This window comes from Netta rufina (genome assembly GCF_964035555.1).
Source record: "Netta rufina genome assembly, chromosome: 1".
NCBI lineage: Eukaryota > Metazoa > Chordata > Aves > Anseriformes > Anatidae > Netta > Netta rufina.
Window position 1 is genome coordinate 32388290 of NC_140123.1, and position 21967 is coordinate 32410256.

At 47.3% G+C, this 21967-nt stretch overlaps 1 protein-coding gene across 3 annotated transcripts in view; it reads left to right on the forward strand.

The window, feature by feature from the left end:
* The window catches only part of ELF1 (E74 like ETS transcription factor 1), a 74306-nt gene that overhangs the window by 31588 nt on the left and 20751 nt on the right, over positions 1-21967 (forward strand). For all 3 annotated transcript variants that reach the window (XM_084306371.1, XM_084306370.1, XM_084306372.1), the window contains exons 2-3: positions 9515-9819; positions 16552-16726. In XM_084306371.1, coding sequence (XP_084162497.1) covers positions 9748-9819; positions 16552-16726 — 247 coding nt within the window. In that variant the 5' untranslated portion in view covers positions 9515-9747. The remainder of the gene's footprint in view (positions 1-9514; positions 9820-16551; positions 16727-21967) is intronic.

The window sequence follows — 21967 nt, forward strand, 5'->3', positions numbered from 1 at the left end:
AAAACGTATGTTTTAAGAGATATTTTTATCTGCACCTCATGATTTCTAAAGCTAAGGATGTTATTACAATGTTGTTGCTTTATTGACGCTAGAGCCCTAAAAATATCTTCCTCTGCATCAGATTTTAGAGAACTGAGCACTCCATGCATCAAAATTATATTAGAACTGAAACCGGGCAGCTTAGTTTCAGCCATTTTGACCGATTTGACGCTCTTTTCTTCCCCATGTGATGGTGTGGCTCCCAGACTGTGTTTTTATTTTTTCATCTGTTTGTGTGTTGAGTAGCCAGCAGCGAGTAGAGCTTGCTTTGGTGTGTGGTAAAACGTTTCTGTGTTACCTGCTCTTTAAATTACGTGGTTTTAGTCAGAGGGGTGCATCCTCTGGATGGCAGAGAAAGAAGGGTTGTGGGGGTGGTAAGGTCAGATAGATAAGAACTTTTTTGTCTTCTTTGCTTTTTTATTTTCCTGTTTTCTCTTGGGTTATGAATCAGTAGGCACCATGTGTAGCTCACAACGTTGGCTTGACCCCAGGGACGCAGTGTCTGGTCCCTTGAGTTTCTGCAGGACCAGGAGCCAGGACAACAAGGCTAAAACTCTGAATTTCTGCCTCTGTGAAAGGCACCAGCTCTCCCATTCCTGACATAGCTGTGCTAGAAGCCTTTCTCAGCAGCAGGATGCTTGTGCTGATCTCTCTCTCGGTTAGTTTTGACCAGTTTTTCTTAGGTCTGTGGTGTTGGAGAGGAAAGATGCAAATGGGGTGTGCAGCCCTGGAGGGTGCATGTAGGAAAGCCTCTGCTCAAAGCTTAACAGAAGGCACGGTGTTGTTGTGTGTGTGTTTATCTTCCCAGCCAGAATTCTGAAATGCATTCATTGCATCCTGATCACAGCCAACCACGGCTGGTTGGAAACTGAGACTTTGCAATCAGACAAACCAGTCTTCATAATCACAGTTAGATCAAGTGTTAGGTGAGTGGAAAAAAAAAAAAAAAAGAAAAACAAAGGAAGCTGGAGGACAAGTGAAGGGATGGCTTAGAAAATCTGTAAAGCAACCTCCCCCTGTATTACCTTGTTCATGCTACCAGTCTACAGAGGAAACTCGGAGCAACCGAGGTCCTTTCTTACGGAGGTACTTGAGTTTCTTGGAAGTCATGTGAATGGAGAAGATCGGAGTTCAGGGGAGGAGAACCCTGCATGTGTACACCTTCCCCCTGCAGCTGGGGTGCTGTGGGGTCCCACGGGAGGAGCCCCGGCCGCGCAGCGCAGGGATGCAGCCACGCAGCAGCCGTTCCCTCGTTAGTTCTGCAAAAGACTCAGGAACTTGAGTGATGAAATGAGGAAGAGGTGAGGCTTCAATTTCTCTCCACCTGCTTTGCGGGGGCTCTGAAACTTTCCGAAATAACCCAGGTTTTGTGGGTCTTTTCACGCCACGCTCGTAAATTGCTGCATCTGGTTCGTTAGCACTGAATTCCTGTGTCTCCTCGGAGCAGGTGTGTGCTCGTACGGGGGTGACTTGGGCCTCAGAGCAAACATTTCCCCAGACGTTACGAAATACTGACCTGTCCAGACGCAGCCTTCCCTGAAGGGACCTTTGCAGGCCCCGCTCCTTTTCCACGTAACTCTGAGGAGAAATCTTTTTGCTTTTATTATGTTAATCTCGTTGGACTTTGACTCACAGTTTTGTCACTGTTTGACACCCCACAGTGGGAATTGTGGGTCTAGCAACAAGCTGGGAGAGAATTTATATTCCCTTAATAGCCAAGTTCACCGCTTTGAAATTCCCCAGACAAATAGTCTCCCTTCCTAATCCCACCCTACCCAAATGCTTTAGAACATAAAACGTAAGCTAAGCTGATAGAGAAGAAGAAAACTTCTCAAATGGCATGAGAATGTCAGCGTCTCTCTTATCCTACAGTTTCCTAGCAAATGTATTTTTTATTTACTGTAAGCATCGTGAAGCACGTGAGTTTTCAGAGTAACATGAGTGGATACAGGGCATTTTAGGGTATATTAAAAATCGGCAGTTTGAAAACTATTATTTAATATAATTATGGGTTGAGTGGATGTTCTTCCCTGCTATCGCTGTGTAAGCACTCTCTTGCCTCACATAGGTTTTAAAGGTGTGATTTTTAGATGCAGTATTCTGTGTTTGGTGCTTTACCTAACGTTTTTTTGCAGATATCTCAGTGAATCAGGTCTGCCACGTGTTACATCCCAGCTAGATGTTCAGAAATGCCTGTACTCTTCGTCTCATCGATGCTCCTTCTCCCTCTGCTCCAATTTAGGCAGCCCGATTGATTTAATCCTTTGGGAAACAGCGATGCTGAATGAGTGGGTTATCTTGGAAAACAGCACAGGTGTTGGGTGTAGCAAACACCTGGAAGCTGGACACAGCTGATTACCTTGGTAAAAACTGGCTGACGTGAGACAAACCCGTAGGAGTGGGAAATGAGAGAAGCACAGGAGTGTTTGCCTCTCAAAACAGCCTTCTTGAAGTCTCTCAGGAGAGCTAATGTAGAAGATGCTAATACAGGAGAGACAGAAGGATTAGGATGAAGATCGAGGGAAGGAGATAACAGCCAAACCTGCAGCCTCTGCAACAATCAGGGGGAAGTCTCAGGAAGTTTTAGGGAGGCCAAACAATTCTGGCCCTTTTTCTGGGTAGAGCAGTGAAAGGTGTATTCGGCGTGGCTCAGCTGGGTGGGATGATGCGGCTAACCTGCACACAGAGTGCTCTGTGCGTGCCGTGCGGCTCCACGCCCACACCGAGCTGGCTGGTAACAAGGTGGTTTGTGTCCCAAACAAGTTACAGCGAGAGCCTGGGGTTTTTCTGTTGGTTTTGAAGTCCCTCTGGCTATGTAACGCTCAGCCTTTCTAACCAAGGCTGTGTCTCCCCCTCGTTTTCTGTGCATCTGTGCACGCTGATGCTTTTTCGTAGCCGTTTCCAATTTCAGGTGCAGTTTTAAACCAGCGTTTTGAGAGCATTCGTGGAGTTCAGAGCAAGCTCCTTGGCAGGTGACTTCACTCCCTTTCCTCCTTACTCCGGGAGAGTTTACTAAGCGTGTTTACTTGAGCATATCTGGAGTATTTTCTTACTTGGTGCTGTGGCCAGGAACGCAGGTACAGGTTACCCATGCAGAAAGCACGTACGAGTCGGGGCCGTGACTCATTGTGCTCAAGGAGAACGTACAGCTTCAGCCTCCTAACCCAAATGCCTCTGAGCCCTCCAGCCTGTGAGTTTCAAAGCTCACCTCCCCCATTTTATCATTTTCACTCCTTTTAAATATTTTTTTAGGTTTGTTGCTGATAGGAGTTGCGGCTGTGCTGATCCCAGACTATGGCAAACGAGAAATCAGGCGGAAGAGTTAACTGCACAAAGCAGTCACAGGCCCGATGCCTTGATTTAGGAGACAAGCGTGGAACATCTGGGTTGTTTTGGTGTCCTGTTTGAAGGAACGTAACAGTCATAAATCCTTCTTAATGACTGCTTAATGAGCTAAAGTGTGTGATTAAGCAAAAATGAAGCTGAATGCACTCACGCTGAAAAAAGCAGTCACATTAGAAAAGACAAACTGGAGAAAAAAATGCAGGGGGGGGGGGAACAAAACACGCTTGCCTGACCTGGAGGTTACTGGGAGGGTGTTTGTGGAGTCTGACTGCAATCTCTTACTTCCCTGTTTACAGCTGTCTCTTATCACTTTACCTGACTGCGGGCATGGGTTAGTACTTTGCACCCCTTCTTACCTTACTTTTCACTCCTGTTTCTACAGGCTTCTTTGAATCAAGTATTTCTGCTTGTGGAATGGTAGGGGCTGTTGACACGCACTCTTGGGTGTTATTTTCTTTTTTTTTTTTGTTTTATTTGGTTTACTTTTTTTTTTTTTTAATCTGTATGGAAGCTCAGCGCCAACACCAGCTTTGTGATTTTGGCCGAGTAGGATCTTTGGCTAATTTTTCCCAGAGACATGTTGACTGAGACGTGCCTTTCTTATCCCAACCTCCTAACTCCACGCTAATAACAGCGCTGCGTTCTCCAAACCCTCACAAACAAAACCATCACGGTACTCCTTGCGTCATTTCCCTCACCCAACTCTTTCAGAAAGATCCTCGATGGAGAATTAACGAGAACGCGGTGACTGGGGCACCGTAGGGGAGCCCTGCTGTACCGCCTGCAGCCTGGAGAAAGCAGATCACCTCTTGCTTTGTGCAGGGAACCTCACCTGTGAATTCCTGTGCTCTAATCAGTGCATGTCGGAGCACTTTGGTTATTGTTCAGTAAAGCTAAGCCAGGATCCGTGTGAGGAATAGATTAAAAAGCTGCAAACGCAGTTTGCAACAATGTGTTTTGGCGGATAAGTTCTAAAATCTGCTGCTTCTATCTCTGTGTTACCCGCGTGTCACAGTTAACCACAGTGCTCACTTGGTGAAGTGCAAGTGCTCTTCTGAATCTGGAGCCGGAATCTCCCAAAGACAATCGCTCATTGAACAACTTGCTAAGAAAGGAGCTGATGGTGAGAGTGAGTCGTGCTGTGCTGAGCGGGAGTTCTGGTCGACTTTTGGTTTGTTTTTCTTCCTTGTGTCCGGGAGTCTTGTCTGAAGGGTTAAAAAGTTGCTTAAGTACATATTTAGGTTAAACAAACGAGTAAATAACGCTCTGCTTGAGCACTTCATTCACTCTCGCTTGGGTAGGGGAGGTGGCAGGAGCGTTCCCCGGCACCGTTTGCTTTAGCCAAATGGGCCGTGTGTCCCTGCGTGGAAGCTGTGTGCTCATCTACAAAAACAAAGGTACCTGTCACGCAAGAATACATTAAAACAAAACAAAAACTTGAGCAGCCCTTAAAAGAAGCCTTAACACCACTGCTGATGCTTGCAGAGATGGCTTTTTCCTCCTGGAGAAGGCGCAGGAGCCGAGCCCAGAGCAGCACCAGGTCCTCGTCGGGCAGTGGGAAGCCCGCAGCGGTGGCAGCGCCTTGTGCCAGCACCCTGCCCACCACGTGCTCCGGCAGCAGGGGCTGCAGGCAGGGGAGTAATTAGTGTAATTAGATTATCTCGAGCCCAGAACGAGCCATTTGGGGTTTGCGCGAGGGATGTTTGAGGTGGTGGGAGCTATTAAAGTGAGGAGCGAGTGCTTGCGGGCCGTGGCTCTTGGTTGAGGGGGCATAAATCTCCTGGCTTGTTCCTGCCGGCGTTTCAGAGCCTCCTCTCTCAGAGCAGCCTGCCTGTTTCCTGCAGTCCAAGAAGGAAAAATGCCTTTCTGATGCAAACGTTTTACACGGTAGGTTCGAGAATAAAGGCTGCAGGGGTTAACCACCGAGGGCAGCGGATAGAGGCAGACTGAGGTCTGAGATTTGACTGGGCAAGGTGCTGTACGGGTTGGCTCCCTGTAACCAGATAGCAGGGCAGGACGGGCGGGCGTAAGGAAGGAAAATAGGCAGCAATGTCAAAGAACTGGAAATTCAAGTCGAGCTGACTCCCAGCAGCCCGCTCCGGAGGGTTTGGGACTGGTGATACTGCTGACAGCTGACAGCAAGCAGAAATACTGCCTCTGTGTGCAGGCAGCTCCTCCAGAGGCACCGCCGAGGTAAGAGGATTCGCCTTGCGGAGCCTGGGCAGCTCTGCGGGGCGCAGCCACCACCGGACCCAGCACTGACACGAGCGAGATGCCCCGCAGGGGCTTGGAAGTGCTCGGGGAAGGGGAGGCTTCAGCAAGTTCTGCCTGGGTTAGTTTGTGCCCCTCGTTCCTTGGTTTCAGTCAGCTCAATCACGTTGAGATTTCTGAAGCAGGTTCGGAAGGTTGCTCCAATGCTCGGAACACACCGAGGTGAATCACAGAGCGCTTGGGGTTTATTTAAATATTTCGTTCCTTGTGCCTGAGTGTCCACATTGGAACAGTTAAAAAGAAACTGGGGGGAAAAAAAAAAAAAAAAAAGCCACAAAATGCCCAAAATCTCTGTTGGAAAAGTTACAACAGGGCTGGTCCCTGAGCCTGCTCCTCTGGCATCTTCTGCAGGACACCGAAGAAGCCCAGTGAGGGTTTCGGTGACGGATCTACAGCTACCAGAGCTTGGCTGCAAAAGGCCATCTGCAATAAGAAACTTACGACTTCCAGCTCATCTCTGCTGTCCTTTGCTCAGTTTTTCCCCCCTTTAATATAGATACACTTTCTGTGCACTTACTTACATTTCAGTTTTTCAAAAAGAGAAGTCTGTGGCTTGCTAAAAAAGGTTTTTTTTTTTTTTTTTTTAGTAAACTGACCTCTTTCCTCCAGGTGATCTGAAACCAGCATTACTAATTTGCAGAGAAATTAATTTTCAGAGGCCGGCTGGCAGCTTTATGTCAGGGTTTGGTACGGACTGGCAGCTGGTAATTTGTGAAGCTCGGCGCCCAGCCAAAGCAATCAGCTTCAGTTTCCCCCCACCTCTCCTCCTCCCACCGCCACCTCTTTACTCTCCTGCGTGCCTGCCTTAATCAAAGCAGCTCAACCTCTTGGGGCCAAGCGGCTCTTCCCTCCTACACCCCTCGGACAAGTTCTCCTCGTATCCTGGTGTAGCTGGCTTGGAGCTCAGCCCTTCGGCTGTCCCTGTGCCGAGCCACTTTCCCTTTTAACATCAGTGAGATTTTATTTATGGTCTCTTCAGGGTCGTGGTCTTAATTCTCCTTAGAAGGTGCTATTAAATGCCAGAAACCGCCCGAGAGTGCCTTGGAAAACATTCATTTGGTGTCACTGGACTCATTCTCTTGGTTTATGGGAATTTCTGATCCAGATTTGAGGTTTTATCATTTCACAATTTTTCTCTCATTTTAATAAGCTTTTGGCTTCTGTCACATCTGTGGGAAGAAGTTTGACCAGGTACACCTAGACTGATTTTTCATGCTTTCCTCTGTTCAAACCCCTTTCCTTCTCCTTAACTGCTTCTCGTTTTATCACATGGGAGATGCCAGCTCCTGATTTTTCTCCTTCTCTTTATCAGTAGTGATGAGTTGGCTCCCAAGGCAGCATCCAGGTGATCCCCGAGTGTTGTGGTCCCCAGCTCTGCGTTCCCGGGAGCTGACCACGCGGGTTGCGCAGCAGCCAGAAGAGAAGCAGAGCATTGCAGTGCACATGACACAGTTTTGAGCAGGCTCTCGGGTCCACATCACAGCATCACGCTCCTGCAAGCCTTCTTGGTAGCACAGGCACCTGATGTTTGGTAGGATAAGAGCCCGTGAGGTAGCCCCTTGCAGAGGATTTCTTAGAAAGACCGGCGCCAGGAAGCGCGGTGTCGCGGCACGTTTGTGGCCAACGTTTTGCAAGTGAGATTGGGTTATTTTCTTACCGGGAGGATGAGGAAAGGGGGAAGAGAAGAGGGTTTGGACCCCTGCATCCCCCTGGGGGATGATCTCGGAAGATCTCAGGATGTCCCTCAGGTTGTGGCTTTCCTCCCTCCCTGTTAGCCTCACCGTGGTGTTTTCCCGTCTTCCTTGGGCTGTGTGAGCACTCGGAGGGTGCATGTGCTGGTTTCCAATGAACACAGGGAACTTCTAAAACCTGTCTCCTGCTGGTTGTACCTCCAGTTTTCCTTGTGGGTTCCTAAACAGCCTGCATCTCTGTACGGGGTGTCCATCCTGGTTGTATGTAGGTGCTGTGAACTCCTGTTGACCTTAGAAAGTCACTGGGCTTCAAGCACTTGCACTCTGTGTTCGTACATGTGGGTTTCAGGCGTGTGATGGAGATGGCTGTGTGCCCTTCCCAAATTCTGCTTCCCCCAGGACAATTACCTTAACCCTCGTTTTGAAATAAGCCTCCGCTGGGAAGCTGAGGAGGTTTTCCTATTTGCCTGGTGGTCCTCTGGAGCAAAAGCCCTCTGGTTATTGAGAGAGACTTCGGATCCTACTGAGAGGCCAAGTAATTGTAGGGGATTTACCCCAGATTGTGGGGTTGCATGTGATGCTTTCTCTGCCGCAGCCCTGCTGCTGTATGGAGAGCTGTTCAGCTCACCCTGCAAAGGGCTGGGGTTGAAGAGTCCTGGTTTCAAAAGGACTTTTTTTTTGCCTTCCTCCTCACGCCTCTAGCCCTCATTAACACAAACACTCTCTGGTTAGGGTTGTGGCTACTTTAACAAACGCTTCAGCAGCTGATTAAAGCAAGCCTTGGAAGCTGGGCAAGTTGTCCTGCCCGCATGACTTTGGTTTTCCCGATTTCTTAGAAGGGCTGCATCCAGGGACCTCAGCGAGGCTCCCTGAACGCGCTGGCATCACGGCGTAGGAATTTGGGAACGCCACAGCCTATATGGGAAAACCAGCTGCTGCGGTTCCTAGAGCGAGGGAGTACGGGCCCGTGGCTCGGCCCTCCCTAATTAAACGGCCTGCCAGCGGGGGAGGAAGATGCCCTTGGGTTTCTTGGGTTTCAGGCTGCTGCAAAAACAAGGTGAGGTGAGCCTCCTGCGACACGCCGCAAACGGCCCCCTCGCTGCAGGGCTGAAGTCACCAGAGGCCCTGTGTCCTCCTGCCGCAGCAGCCCTGCATCGAAGCCAGGGCCCCAAGTGCAGGCATCGATGCTGTTCTTCCTTCGAGGTGGTAGGGTTTTATTGACATTTTGGTCATCCTAGTTGTATAAAAAGATGATGTTTAGCACTCGCTTTTATTTCAGAAGCGACACAGCGCATCTCCGTCCGGGCACGAGCTAAGCACGGTTACCTCCAGCGCCGATAAGGGAGTGAAATCGTGGGGGCTGTGAGCACACGTCCCTCCAGCGTCCCTCCTGCTTGCGTTCCCTGCTTTGGGAGCCCTTTCTCTGCTCTTTGCTATTGTGCTGCGCCGTCTCTTTGCCTGCTCCGCTGTGCCGTGACGTGGTCAGTGCCGTTTCCTTCCGGCTGCTCGCAAGCCTGCGGCAGAGATAAGGCTGCGCTTACAGGGCCTTTGGAAAAAGAAGCCGAAGATCTGCTTCGTGTACAGCTCAGCAGCTCTCCGTGTCGTCCGAGGGATTTACGGGCTCTGTTGCACGCCGGGAATCGAGATGGAGAGCCCTTCACTCGCAGAGTGACAGCCCTGCAAAGCTGGAGCCGTGTGCGGGGCAGCAAGGTGACGCGCTCGAGGTGTCCTGCAGCTGAGCGGGTCAGGCTGGGCTGTGTGGTTTGGCTTCGAGTGTACCTCAAAGAGCGGAGTTATTAACAAACACAAAAGCTGCGTGCGTGAACCGGGCGAAAAGAGGGAGTTTCTTTTTGGTAACCTTCGTGACTCTGTCGTCTGGGTGCTAGGCTGGTACTTTTAATGTGAAGCGCTCTGGAACCGGTGTCTTACTTCCTGAAACGGTTTCCCTCTGCTTCCTGAACCAGTCCTGCGCTTCGTGGGAGCGAAAATTTGCATGTGGTGATTAGGAGCAGTAATACCCGTGGAGATACAAAGGTGTCTGCCTTGCTCCGAGCTAGAGAAAACCTTTCTAGTGAGCGAGGACCAGCCTTTGCTGTGGCTGCTGCTCTTTCAAGTAGCAATCATTTCTTAATTATAACTTTTTTTTTCCCTTCTCTTTCTCTCCTCAGAGATAAAAGGCTGCCCACGTGGGAAAACCACCTCAGGAAAGGATTTCCCTTGGTTTGTTTCCCTTTGAGAAGAGGAGGACCCGGGAACGCTGATGGTTCAGAAATCCTAAAAGCGGCCCTTGGTTCGGTTCCTGCCTTTCTGCCCCGCTGGCCCGCGGTGCCGCTCCTCATCCTCTGACATTTGGGGAACGTTTTTCTTCGTATGTGGAGCTGAGAGCTGGGAATGCGTTATTATGGCAGCAGTGGTACAGCAGAATGAGCTCGTGTTTGAATTCGCCAGCAACGTCATGGAGGACGAGCAGCAGGTACGGGGCCGCGTGAGAGATCCCCTTCGTTCGAGGGGAAACACGAGGAGAAAAAAAAAAAATGCCACGTAAAACACCAGCAAGCCAACGCTGAGCTCATTCTTGTTGCGGCAGATCTCTGTGCAGTTTCCAAAGCTTCCTGTAACTTGCACGAGCCCAGCAGAAATGGGTTGAAATGTTGCAATTGCTGCAGTATCGCAGAGACCTCCTCTGAAAATGTTTTTCCCCTGTCACTGACGTGTGCCAGTAGAATCCACTTGTGATGCGAAAATCGTAAAATTCTGATATTTGGCTGTCGCTTTCGCTTTTCCAGTGTGCTAGGCTAAAATCTGGAAAAAGTAAGTGTGATACCACAGGAGCTGTAGATGTCACCTCTCCCCTTTATACAGACGGGTTCCTAAATCACATTGCTATTCAGAACTAAGCTTCCAACTAATTGAAATTGGTTTCTTTCATGCTGAAGGGAAAATAAATATTTCCATCTCGTGAGACTCTCGGGTAGGTTTAGATGATCTGAACCACATCCTGCGAGTCCTGAGGCTTCAGCGAAGGATTCCTGCTGTAAAAGTCAGGCAGCTCTTCTGTTAAGTGGTGGCTAATGGTAGGGTTTTGCATTTTTTTAACAAGAAATGAGATTTCTCAGTGGTATGGAGAGACGTTTCATAGCCTTACAGAGAGCGTAGGACGTCTCAGTCTTACGGAGAGCCAGCTGAGAAGTGCTGTTGCAAACTGGCCCTCTTTTTGTGAATGTGAAAAGGATTTGTTCTCCTCTGCTTCAAAAATACTGTTGGCCTCAGAACCCTGTCCTTGGGTTTGCTCCGTGCCCTGATATTTGGCTGCTTTGGTGTCCTGTTGGTGCTGTCAGCGTGACAGGATCGTTTCAATGAACTGAGCGTTGTCTCTCTGAAGTGCTAACTCAGTTTTGGGTGGAACTGGTAATGTAACTTCCTTCCCTGTATTTTTCCAGAGCTTGGGGATTTAGATATGGGAATTGCACAAACATAGTAGAAAACGAGCTGGATTTATCACCTCTGCTTTTTGTTTGTTGCTGGTTTTTCTTTACAAGAGAGAGGAGAGGGGAAAATTGAGAAGTGGAAGTCTTCTTCACTCTGATTTCTGGCAAGAGCAGTGCAAGCACACGTGGCTCCGTTCATTTTAGCTGTGCATTGTGTATCTTTCAATTTCTTCAGATGTTCACCTGAAAAACTTTAAAAAAACACCCCAAAAGACACCCGAAGGCCATAACAGAACATCTCTCACTGCAAACACTCGGATGCGAGCTGTGTTTAATCAGCAGGTTGCCTTAGGTCAGCTCGCAAAGATTCGGCTGCGTGAGGGCAGGTATTAAACATCGGGGCTGGAAAAGGAGCCTGCAGCAGGGAGGGAGCTGGGGAGCTGGAGCAAGGTTTAACTCAGGGAAAGATACGTAAAAGGACGTGAACACAAAAAGATTTGACCTGCTTCTTGCACCTGGGAGCTGTCAGCGCAGGAATTGCTGAAGGTTTCAGCTCTGGACAGATAGATCGCATTTAGGGATGGATGCATACCCCAGTGTTGTGGGTACTTAGGAATTAAAGCTCTGGAAGTGCTCTGTGTTGATCAAAAGCATTTTTTTGAGCTTCATCGGGATGCTAAATGTGCCATCGTCATACTTACGTGCCCATTAACTCATCTTTGGGTTGCTGGAGTCGAAAGAACCGTGGTGCTTTCCTCCTTGGCGAAGCTCTGCCTGCAGCCCTGTTGTGCCGAGAGCTGTCAGGACACGGAACAGCTGTGGGGAGAGCTTCGGGGTCTAGATGGCAGCTACACGCAGTGCTTCGGGGAAGTCATAAATTCGTGGCCATCTATTTATTTTTGTAAAGCCTTGGTTAAACAGCCATAAATTAGGAACAAACCATTTGCAAATGTAAGCAGTCAGCCGCCGGCAGATGCCAGTGGGAGGGACTTGGTCGCATGGCCCCACGTGAACAGGAAAGGCTCTCTTGTATCAGCTCCATCCCTTTCAATTTAGAAAATACTTTTTTTTTTTTTTTCTTGGAGGCCTAATTCATAGCATAGTGCTTACATGGTGGTGGGAAAGAAGTGGGGTGAAAATGGCTTCATAATTTTGAGGAGGGAACAAGTGACTTGTCCTAATGCTCCCAATAAGCCGACTGGCTGCTGCTACGTGTCAAAGATCATGTTTAAACAGAGGTTTTGTGGATTTTTGTTTTGTTTTAAGAGAGACCACACATGTAAAACTGTGCAGGAGCTCCTCCAGGATTTGGCTACGCCTGGAACTGCTTCGCTCCCCTTCTGCAGCTTCTTCCCTTGGTGCCTTTTCATTTAGCCCTTCGTTATCTGACAGCTACCGTGATACTTGATCAGGACGGTCTTGATTTAAAAAGCTGAATTCAAGCAACCACAGAGGCTGGATCCACGCTAGTAAGCTGTAAACGATGCCAGGGATATGCACCACATCACCTCATCCCTTAATTTTTTAGCCTTGTCCCCAGCACGACTGCTCTGTGCCATCCAGCACTCTTCCAAGTAGATCTGAAATCTGCTCCTTAGGTTGGGATGAGACTTCTGCACCATCTTCTCCTGCCTTGGTTTACTCTTCCACATCATCCAATGTTCTGGAATATAAATCCGTGCTGAGGTTGCCTCCCCGAGAAGGCAAGCAGCATCTATCTGCTTCCAAACCCCCGCTGCCAAGCTTGGTAATGTCTCAGAGCCTGGCTGTGGGAACGCCCAGACAGTCAAGAGGCTGCTTCAGGGAGAGAAAACCGAAGGCCATTTTCTAGTCACCGAGATCACTTCGCCTGCTTTCGATTACCGGGGGGATTTTTGTTGCTTTGTTTCCAAGTAAATGGCCAACTACATCTCAAGGCTGAATTCTGTGACTTTTTTTACAAAGCCAGTTTCTTCACCGATGTTTCTTTTTTCTTTTTCTCCCAATGTAGCTTTTCCCTGTTGCGTGTTTTTCTTAGCACTAGTCACTCCCTTTTATAAAATGTCATCCAAACCAGTTAGCTGCTCGTCACTGTGTTCCTGGGACAACACATTTTCTGGAAGAGATCTGGATTGTCCCTTGGATGGATCTGAATTGTCATATAAGAAGACGCTACTTCCAGAGCAGAAGAAATCCCCTTCTTTTCCATTTGCACAACCAGTTTGGTATTTTGCGAAAATTTTTGAGAGGAAGAAAAAGAAATCTCTCAAGAATGTCAAACACTGAAGATAAAGAAGAATTTGAGAGCGTGAAGGAAGATTGTTGCCATTAGCGTTCCCCCGAGGAGGGTAGGGTTCAGTTTTTCCCATCATGGAGAAGTAGCTTTTGAAACCAAATAAGTTGTTTTGTTAATGAAGTCATAGAGTCGCAGAATGATTGGGTTGGAAGGGACCTTAGAGATCATCTCAATTCCACCCCCCTGCCATGGGCAAGGACACCTCCCACCAGCCCAGGTTGCCCAAAGCCCCATCCAGCCTGGCCTTGAGCACCTCCAGGGATGGGGCAACCACAGCTTCTCTGGGCAGCCTGGGCCAGGGCCTCACCACCCACTGAGGGAAGAATTTTCTCCTAACATCTAACCTAAATCTCTCCTCTTGTAGTTTAAAGCCATCTCCTCTTGTCCTGCCATTATCTGCTTGAGCAAAGAGTTGCTCTCCAGCTTTCTTCTAAGCCCCCTGTAAGTACTGAAAAGCTGCAATGAAATCCTAACCAATTGCAAATCTTGTACAAAATTGTAGTTTTTGCAGAAACGTATTTCACATTAGATTTTTTTGCAGTTGCATTTGTACTTTTCTTCCTGAATGCATTTTTTATATCTGTTCCAGCCTTTTCACAACACTGGCAAGACAGAAAAGCCATACTTTGTACAGCATTAATAAATGAATTGGAAGCAGGTGTAATAATGGTATAAAAAAAAAAAAGGCCAGAGGGAGTGATATTTACTCTGACTCCAGTTTAAAGCTGTTATTAATTTAGAGAAAATCCCGTTTAATGTGTCTCAGCATGAACCAATGCTCTTCTGCACGACTCTCCAAGTGGCTTCACTCTTCATCTTTCATCTTCTGGCCGAGCGGCGTGTCAGCAGGCTCCTCCAGTTGTCCAGCTCCAAATTCACACAGCCCCCAGGCACCCCCCTGGTGTAGACAGGCACAGTTTACCCTTACAGAATAGATCACATTTGGTCGTTAGTTTTCACAACAGACTGACTGATAGGGTGGGATATAAATAGGGCTTTGAGAACCTCGGATAAAAATGTCTAAGGCTCTGTTGGGTTTATCTGTGTTTCCCTCAGTATTTGGCAAAAGGGGTTTTATGACTGAAGAGTAACTTTGGGGTATTTTTGTCTCTCAGAAACAAAGTTAGTGACATGAGCTGCAGTCGTTAGAGAAGGGCAGCGCTGAGCCAGAGTCGTTTTTCATCCAAAAGGATGAAGCTCACTTTTAAGATGTTGCAGATAGATGCCTACAGGATGGATGTCTACATCAGGAATAGCCACCCCAACACCTCTGCCTCTTTAGAGTCAATGGAGAGAACTGGGGGTTTTTAGGGGATGATCCTACTGTAGCACAGGAGCCTACAACTGGACAAGGAAACGTGCTCTAAAAATACCTATTTCTCCCTGTTGACTCTGAAGGAAACCTGGGGTTATTAGCTTAAGCCTAGTAACCATCCCTGGAGGTCTTTAAAAGCCGTTTAGATGTAGAGCTCAGTGACATGGTTTAGTGGAGGACTTGTTAGTGTTAGGTCAGAGGTTGGGCTCGGTGATCTTGAGGTCTCTTCCAACCTAGATGATTCTGTGGCTCTGAGTGCCTGAACCACAGCTGTTTGAAGTTAGGTGAGGTGAACTTCACCCCTAGTGTCTATGAGCTCAAGTAGGATGAGAATACTAAATACTAAATACTTCATATTTGTGTTTCTCCAACCCAAAATCCATCATTTTACCTGTTCAGTAGGCCAATGAACAGATGCTCGCAAAATGCCCTCTTTTTCTTGCCTGCAGGTGACAGGAGCCTGAGTGTAGTACGTAAACTCTGCTTAATTTTTTTTAATGTGGTTATGTAGATGTGTGTACAGTATATGTGGTTTCCACCACAAAACGTATAAACTGTGGTATATTTCTGAAATTGGGGTGCTCAAGCTATTTTTGTAGCATGAATTTTATCTCAGTGGTGAGGCTGTAATGGGCTATTGTCCTCCTAGTTGGTGGAGCTGTTGAAAACAAAACCTTTCTAACGCATGCAGTATTTTATTTTTCTCCTCTCTTCGTAGTGCTTTATCTTTTTTTACCCAGTTTGCTTTCACGTAACCAAATCTACAAGTCTGGTCTGCCTTTAACTGCTCTGCCTTTTGCTCGTTTTTATTTCTCTCCCCTCACGTTACGCTCTTTGAAGCTTATGTTCGTGGAGTTTGGCAGGTTAGCTGTGGATTTTTGTTTTCCTTTGGGTTTTGTTGATTTTGTGGTGTGTTTTATTTGTTTAGTTTAGTTTAGTTTAGCAGAGTGTTTATGATAGAAACCCATAGAAATATTAGTTCTGTGTCTGAATTCTTCCTTTTTTTTTTTTTCCTGCCCCTGCCTCCCGTTGCCGTTGTCTGCATGGAGCCAGTAGCTCTGGGAGCATTTCCCACCACTGGTGGCCTGAGTAGTGGTGAGATTGTGAGGCGGGAGCAATGCCTAAGTGAACTCACAACCAAACGTTGATGTTTTTTTCTTGTGTAGTTAAATAAAATCTGCTTGATCTGTGCCTACTTTGTTCTGTGGAGAGCGAGACCAAACGCATACACACCGGTTTTCTCACAGCAGCACATTGAGCAACTTTATTATTTTTTTTTTTAGGCTTGCCACATTCATAAAGCAATTTGTGTTTGTAGTGAGAGAGCTTTCGAGTTGCACCAGGCTTTCTTTGAGCCCGCTGTGCTATCAGCAGCTCTGCCTTTCTTCCTGCAAATGACATTTTGAAAGAGGCGCTTTGGAAAATACTGTTTCTGCAGTAGAAGGTATTTTCTGAAAACCTCTTCCTGTTGAATGGTTGTCTTGTCAGAGAACGTGCATCTTACTATTGCTGGCCAGCTTGACTTCTGCCTTTCCAGCTGCCCCTTTTCTTCTGTATCTTACGGAAAATAATTGTTGAGAGAAGGAGAACAACTGAAAGTGGTCTTGGGAAGGAAAGGGGGGGAGCGAGTGAAGGAGGCCCTAAGAATTAGAGAGGGAAAGTAATATGGGACATGCATCAAGCACTTCCCTGTTGCTCTGGGACTAAATGTCCCCTGATTGTGATCGCCAGCGAGTGCCTTGTGGGAGACCTGATGCCTGTGAGACCTTCCTGTGGGCCTTGCAGCCTCCCCACCCCTCCGCCCCCAGCTTGGCAGGAAGATCGAGCAGTGCTCGCCGCGAGTTGCTTGCCTGCTGTCGTTGCCAGCACAGTTTGGCATTTACTGCGCCGCTCCTCTCCTCCGTCACGTCAGCTTCTAAGCTGGAAAATGCAGCTGTGGGAGTCTCGTATTAACCTGCTGGAATAAAGTCAGGATTTAGACACTACAGACTCTGGCCCATGGCAGGACACTGCTGCTGTTTTATTTGGTGTGCTAAAAATCATCCAATTCTTCTTCAAACCACCTAACATCGAGGTGATGTAGAAATATTCAGGTCTGCTGAAACACTCATCAGCAAGTGCTTAGGTCGGGCACAGTCTAACTACCATTACTCTAATTTTCCTTTCATTATTTTTTTTCCCCTGCAGCTCGGGGATCCATCCATTTTCCCTGCTGTCATCGTGGAACACGTCCCCAGCGCTGAGCTCCTGCACAACTACTCCGGCTTAACCTGCGTGGACGAGCCCAGTGACATGATCACCGAGAGCTCTCTGGACGTCGCAGAGGAGCAAATCATAGAAGACGACGATATCACCCTCACAGGTTTGCAGTAAAAACGCTTCTCTGCCGTGCTCTTTCATCAGGATGACTGTGTCAGTGACAAAAAGCAGTAAGAAACAAAGTTATAATAGTGTTGAATGCTGTTAATTCTGTACAAGACAGAGAAAATGGCATTAACACCATTACCAGGTGGCTTGCAATCCCAGCTGTACAGCTGGTACGGTGAAGAGTTTCATTTATCAATAGAGATGAAGACAGAGTCCTGCTCAGAGTGCCAGAAAGAGTTTTCGTTGCTCTTAATGGGATATTTGTGCTGATATTTTTGCAGTTGTTTAATGCTAAGTAAACATACGTAACAAAAAGCAATAATAAAGCAATAATGTACAGGATCTATAGAGGCATTGCTTTTCGCTTCCTGAGGGTATAGAAGCAGCCAGCAATAAAATGTACGTGTAAGCATGGTCTTGGAGGGCTTTTCCAACCTTTACGATTCGAAGTGCACTCAGCACAATATTCACTTTGGATTTCTGATGACGATTAATGTCTAAAATACAAATGTTCTGCATGAATTCTCTTAGGAAGGGTAGCCCCAAAGAGAAAACGATTCTCATGGAAAGCTCGAAGATAAGTCAAATTTAAAAATCAAACACAACAACAGAGAGACCTCACAGCAAACAAAAATTTGCTGAAATTACACGTTTGAAGCGTTTTTGTGGAGTCTGAGAGGTGGGGTAGATGCTTACAGCGCTGAGATCTGTCTCAGTGTCATCTTTCAGCAGCGAGGTTCCCCACCTGACCTGTCCCCAGGGCTGGAGACAGCTTGCTGCTTGCAGTCATGCTTTTGACATTACTTCCCAAGGCATGCTCGGATACAATCTTTTACCACCAAGAGCAAAACAAAAACTCATCAAAACTTGACATGAGGTACAGTTCACAGAGCAGGCTGACATGAGCCGTTCCCAGTAAATCTGATAATATCCCCCCCCCCTTTTTTTTAAGCCGTGAATTATCTGTGAACAGACTGTGACTGTGCAAATGAGTTAGCTGATTATTCGAGAAGGTTTTTACATGCTTAAACGTTATTTCACGTGGAGACCTCTTGCCAACCATTCACATTAATTATTCACACTCGATCTGGCATTTCCTCCGTGTGTTACTGCAGCGCCACTTCACGCGGCTGTGCGAACGTTTCCTGGGTGCTGGATGTCGTGGTTTTTGTGAGTCCCTATCCACTACAATGCCTCGTGTGTGAATTCACATTTGCATGAGTAATTGCGAAACGCGACTTTTCTGACTCCTCTCGTTAACATACTTTGCTGCTCACATAAATGATCACATGAGGAGGGTTTGCAGATTGCTGCCAGAGACTGCAAATCTGTAATCCTTGTAACTGGTGGTGTCCAAGGGATACTTTGGAGGCGGACAAGCGCTGTATTGTTAACATCATCCCACTGTGGTTCAAGCAGTCTGGTTTTCTTTAAAGGCCGAGTCCTTAGAAGACCAGAGCTGTGACTTCGGAGAGATTATTGTAGTGACCGGCTGAAAGCTCCCAAGGGAAGGTGGCTCAGCACTGGGTTTCGATCTGGGAGCCATCCTGCCAGCCTCAAGCATGGTTACGGGGCCAGGACTCCCCATGGGAGTGGGGAGAGGGCGTAGAGAAGGACCATGGAGCCCTCCATCACCTCCCTGCACCACCTTCGGGCTGCGGGTGCACAGACCAAACTCTCAGTCCACGTGCAAACACATTTTGCAGTGGCTTGTTTGTGGGATGGGGCTAATCATAACTAAAATTTCCCACCTCCTCTGTTTTCTCGCTTGCTTTTTTCCTCTCTTTGAAGCTCCCGTCTTGATGTTAATGGTATGTTTGCTCCCAGCAGTGAAATGCATTGTTTTGCTCTTTGAAGTCTGTACAAATCTTTTCAGTCACTTTCACATTATGCCATCGAGAGAGAATCAGACCTTGTAAAGACTGCGCTAATTCCAGTTTAAAATATTCACAAGGCTGAAGTTCCCAGCAAAATGAAACCAAAAATGCCATCATTTATGACTAAACATTACTCAGAAATGCTTAATATTCATGATTCTTTTTTGAAGCTACAAGTTTTTCAATACTGTGTCTGTCATAACTTAAGCTTCTCTTTTCCCCTAAACTACCAGAAATTAGAGGTAGGTCTGCTTTTAGTGCTGGATCTGCAGAAATGCAGACTCTGGTAGGCTTTTCTGTCTATAGGCTATAGCGTAAGCCATTCAAAACCACAGCTATTACACACCCATGATGACTTATCTGTAGCATAAATTACGACCTGCAGAACACGACAGCTGTAGGAACAGCATGTTTTACTTGAAACCCTGCAGGAAGGTGGCCAACAACCAGCTTATCTTAGAAGAAACTTAGAAGTTTTATCACTGACGACAATATTGATTTTTTTTATCTCCCTGAAAAACACGGGGGATAAAGTTTCCTGTATCGTAAATTTCAGGCCACCTCGTCAGATGGTATGATTTGCTACACTTTATTTACCTTATTAATGTAACTAATTAGGGTTTTAGATGCATAGGAAGGAGGAACTAATTGGATTATGCAACTTCCTGAAGTTTTTTTTTTTCTATCTCATATATTTAATATGAAAAAAAATTCATATAAAAAATAAAAATTTAATATATAAAAAAAAAATAGTTAATCAAACTCTCTGCCATTTTTTGGTTCACCTGTGCTGGCTTTGTTAGGATGGGATCGGTGAGGGGTCCTTGCTGACAAAGTTTGGATACGTGAGGGGCAGAAAATTTGCACCGTGCCCTAGTCTGAGTCCCGAGCACAGAAATAGGGCTTCTCTTGGAAGAGGAATGAAGCTCAACAACCAACTCCAAAGCTCTTGTATGGTCTTTCCAAGGTAGGTAGGATTTGGCTTGTCCATGGGGTGAACGTCTCGCACTGATGGCATAAGGCAAAGTGCTCGATAAGAGAACGGAGGGAAAGAGTTGCTAGGTGCTGTTACCCAGCACAACCCCAGCGTGCTCAGTAATCATTTATAATGCTGCAAAGAAATCCAAAGGACTATTTGGTTGGAAGCAGGATTTCACAGCCTTAATCCATGAGGATTTTTAGTTGACAACATGCCAGTTGTAAAATAAAAAAAAAAAAGGCTACGGTCTCAGTTACTTTGCAGAGAAGTTATTCAGTGCTGCTGATACCATCTGGTTAAAAACGAGGAGTGTTTTTCCATATAGCTCCCTAATGAGATGATTTTGCTTGTAAATTTTAAAGCCTTGTTTAAAAAAGAAAACAAAGTGTGATGGATAGGCCTCCTGAAATACATACATTCTTAAAGCAGCGCTCGGTCTTCCAGCTCCGGTTAACAATCATGCAGAACTTACATTAAAAAGCAATCACTTAAATTTTACAGCCAGTCATTCTGAAAAAAAGAGGTCTCAGGCTGTGTGTGATGGATCTCTCCCTCCTTGGAGCAGGTTTAGATCCCTTCCAGCGTTACTCTGAGATTCTGTGGTCCCCTTTTTTTTGTCTCTAGTAAGATCAGCGCTGCCTTTAAATACAGCTGTGAGTAGCACAGCCCTTATCTAGTCCAGACAAGGGCTCGCTTTGCTCTTTGGAGATGATGGCCAGGAGAAGTACGAGTGAGTTGGGATCACTGGAAGTGGTGGGATGGGATCACCGAGCCTTTTGGACAAGGCAGGGGCCATCACGTTAGGATCCTGCTCGTGTAGAGAGGTGTTAAAGCTTTCAGGCAGGGCAGCAGACAGCAGGAATTCGGGCTGAGGGAGGGAACTTCCAGCTGGGTATCTCCTTTCTTTCCCCAGCAGGTGAGAAGAGCAGAAAGCCGTGTTTGGGCAGGCCTCATGCTGGCTGTGGGCTCTGATTCATCGCAAACGCGCGTTTGCAGTAATTGGGTTGTAATTGGCAGACAGGTACACAGGCTTAAATTTGTGGCTTGCTCAGATAAACAAGGGCTTGAGTACCCTGGGAAAAAAAAAAAAAAAAAGTTACTTCTGGGTGTGGTTTTGTTTTCTTTAGCTTTTTTTCTTTCCTTTTGGAAGTTTCTACCTATTTAAGATAGCATTTGACACACGATGCTTCTCTGAAATGAAAAACCCACGCCGTTTTGCCAACCGTGACTTCACCCAAGTGGGACAAAGAAGCTATTTAACCCCATTTCTTCTTAAATCTGTGACTGCATCGTAATTTCACGTGATTGGAATATGTATTGGCAACCTTAAGGGGGAAGACTACAATAACAGACAGCAGCCTGCCCTGCTAGCCGAGCTGGTTATCTCTGAGGACCGTCTGGAGTGATGCTGCTCGTAGGACAGAGAGCTTGTGCTTGACCTGCTCTGTGTGGCACTCCACAGCTTGTTTGGCTTAGCTCTCGAGTGCTTGTAATCCGAAATTATTTCCAGCCGTTTTATGGGACTAAATTGCCTCACTGCGTGATCAAAAAAAGTGCGAAGCCCGGCTCGTGTTAAGTGAGAGGAGTTTGGATCGTGAACCAGGGGCAGAGACAGGAGGCACAACCACATCCCTGTTTTTTCAGCAGCGGAGGATGATTAATTTGGCCCAAACCGTCCTGTGAAGTCATCTTCTAAGAAGAGGCTGAACGGGTGTTAGTAAGGGGATTAACGCGGTTAAGAAACTTATTTTTGGCATTCTGTGTCTATGGATAGACAGATACCTGTAGCTGTTGCTCCTTACGTTTACTGTGAGCATCAAATTATATTAAGCTTGCTGCTAATACAATAATTAAAAGTTCCTTTCAGCACTTTCAGCTGTGGCTGGGCTACGTCTCGCAGCGGCGCCGTGAAGCAGGGAAGCTCTGCCTGGCTTCCCTCATTGCTCAGAGTAAAGGATGGGCTCTGCTCGGCTGCCTCGGCACGTGAAAGCAGGCATGAAGGTTTGCTCCTTGTCCCCAGGGCCTGAACAAGCAGCCTCTCCTCCCTCCTGCCCTTCCACCACGCCGGGACTGGGGCGCAGCGACGTGTGGCCATCGCCCTGCGTGGGCCGAGCTGGCTGGCGGCAGGGTGACTGCAGCTGGGACAGGGCGCGGGGCATGAAGGCGCCGAGGGAAGCAATTAGCTCTTCGCTGTCGGCTGTAAAAAGCTGGCTGGTCCTGTCCCGGCCAGAGTCCGCTCAAACTCAGCTCTGGTGAGGCCGCGCCTCGAGTACTGTGTTCAGTTTTGGGCCCCTCAGTACCAGAAGGACATCGAGGGCCTGGAGCGTGTCCAGAGCAGGGCTACAAAGCTGGTGATGGGCCTGGAGCACAAGGCCTGTGA